The sequence below is a fragment of the Buceros rhinoceros genome, unplaced genomic scaffold, assembly GCF_000710305.1.
Source record: "Buceros rhinoceros silvestris isolate BGI_N320 unplaced genomic scaffold, ASM71030v1 scaffold11513, whole genome shotgun sequence".
Lineage (NCBI taxonomy): Eukaryota > Metazoa > Chordata > Aves > Bucerotiformes > Bucerotidae > Buceros > Buceros rhinoceros.
In genome coordinates this window covers 21130-23576 of record NW_010401836.1, presented here as the reverse complement: position 1 = coordinate 23576, position 2447 = coordinate 21130, and the positions used below count along the sequence as shown (strand labels likewise).

Genomic DNA, 2447 nt, shown 5'->3' with positions numbered 1-2447 from the left:
CGATCTGTGTTCTGCTTTAGTCCTCCTGCAAAATAGGCAGTTTTCAATCAGGCAGGTTTCAACATGCAGATGATATGTCAGAGCCCAGCTATGGGCACCAGGCCAGGTGAGGAGGACAGAGTCATGCAGCAAAAGCCATCAAGCAATCACAGGCCTTAGGTATCATTTCTTTACAATGATGTACATCCTGCACCTCTCAAAATATAAAATGTTCCCTCAAGCTCTATTTGAAATGCCTTAGCCATTTCCCGGGGTTTCCTAGATCCTCCTCAGATTTCTTATTTGAAAAAAAACCTGAGACAATCATCAGAAAATAATGAATCCCATACAATGGTATCCGGGATTATCCTGCCAGACCAGGAGCTGTGGTGCCAGCTGGGAGCCACAGCCACAGTCCTCAGTGTCCTGCCAGCAAGACTCCTGTCTCCAGAGACACCAGCACATTTTACAGTGAGTTATTTAATGGCAGCCCCAAGGTGGCGGGGGGATGAGGGTTAATGGGATGTTTGGGCATATTTAAGGCATGGAATATTAAATACTTGGAGGGGGTGGGTTGGGAATGAGTGTGGGAAAGAAAGGAGATGCGGGTACTGGGAATTAGCTCTGATTGCCACCTGTGGCTTAAATGGAATCCTGCACCACAAAAAGCAGGGTGCAATTGTGATTGAGTTAGTTGTTTTGGGTTTCCATTTCTTGGGCAGAGGCTTTCTCAGCTGGATTTATTGAGTTTCTCAGTTTTCATTCTTTGTTCCATGGCCCATGGGTGACGTGATCCCAACCTGGTAAGAAGCAAAATTTGTCTACAAGTATAAAGGGAGGAAAGGGGGGAGCAAATCCTCTAAAAACTCACAAGGAAATGAAAATAGCAGAAGCGTAACTTGTGCTTATTAGTTGCAAGGCACAGGGAATTTAATGGAAGTCTGTTGGGTTTGAAGTTTCGTGGTCCTGGAGTAGTTGCAGGACAGACTAATAGGGCTGAAATCAAACAGCCTCAAAGACGAGAGCTATCATAGGCACCTGGCTGGGCACACTGGGGAAAGCTGTGAGAGCAGCTGCTTGTGTGTGATTTCTGCCATGCATGAGGTGGATGACGTGCAGTTTGCATCTCAGTTTGCATCTAGATGAAAAAGTAGCTAGGCCATGGGCTGGAACTGAAGTCCCCGCTCTTACTGGTGAGGTGCTGCTTTTTGCCCCTCACACAAAAGAACAGGGAAACTAAGAAGCTAACATAGCCATGCACAGGGTCTGCAGCTCTTAGGTACATGCTTAGGGAATGTGGTGAGAAGCATGCACTGTAGACAGGCAGACAATAACCCTTGAGTGCTCTGAACTCACTCAATGCAAAACTGTTCTTGTCTCCTAGAAGCACAGGTGTATCTCCTTGCTTGGAGGGGCGCAAAGTTCAGGGACAATCCTTAAACCTCCACCCCCTGCTGGCATCTAATAAAACAGGAAAGACAGATGTCTATTTTTTTCTTTTGCACCTCAGGTTAGAAAACTGCTGACACTCCTTTCTCCTTAGAAATCTGAAGTAGCTTTTGCTGTGAGCAGAGACCATGAGTAGGATGCAGAAGGGCTGAGAGGAGGATATGAGATTTAGGACGGTAACCTTCATGCAGTGTTTGCAATAGGGTCACCGACATTTCCTATAACAATTGTAGCTCTCTAGTCATCTTAGTTTGCAAGAGATCTAAGACGCATTTAATCACAACTCTGGAACTAGTACCTGTTAGCAGGCTGACAATTATTCCCACAATTACTGTGATAAGCGTCCCAAGTGTGCTGAAGTAGAGATAAGACAAGGAATACCAGCTGTCTGCTAGGGCAGGCCTGAAAAAAAGCAGAAAAAATGTTAATCCCTGCTTTCCTATTCCAAGCAACTTGAAAATGTTATCTGTTTCCAGACAGTGTATAAACAAAGAGTAAAGAGTTACTTCAGAACCAAGTGACGTGGTAGTCTTGAACTACCTCTGTACGATAAAAAGTGCACTGAAAATTTTAATTTGCAAGACATGGAACAGAGCAGGTAAAACAGGCCAGTCCTGTCTCTGCTAGAAATCTAGTGCAGAGCTGAGTGATCTTGCTATAAGATGAAGGGATAACTTCTTTAGAAAGGGGAACATTATTTAAAGGAGGGGATAAAAGAAAAGGTAGGAAATCAGCCATGTACAGTTCTAAACAGCCAGAAACAATAAGCAACGGTCCTACCTCAGATTACACCTTACTTTGTTCTCCCTGGTAATGTGCCCTGTTGGAACAGTTGCTTCCCCGAGCACTGAGCAAAGCTGGAGGCCTCGTGTGAGAAGTGTAGTACATGAAACTGGATGTTGGGCACCCGTGTGTGTGTACCAGCGTATCTGTCGATTGTACAATGCCTTGAGGTGTAAGGATTGGGAATACCTAGAAACATGTCTGTTCACCTTCTTTGCATTCACGTTTTTCCCTAT

General features: G+C 44.8%; 1 protein-coding gene across 1 annotated transcript in view; it reads right to left on the bottom strand.

Moving 5' to 3' along the window:
• Positions 1-2447, bottom strand: part of SLC5A8 (solute carrier family 5 (sodium/monocarboxylate cotransporter), member 8) — a 25154-nt gene that overhangs the window by 1775 nt on the left and 20932 nt on the right. The window contains exons 13-14 of the mRNA XM_010132410.1: positions 1727-1830; positions 1-25 (exon numbers count right to left, since the gene is read on the bottom strand). Of these exons, the coding sequence (XP_010130712.1) occupies positions 1-25; positions 1727-1830 (129 nt within the window). The remainder of the gene's footprint in view (positions 26-1726; positions 1831-2447) is intronic.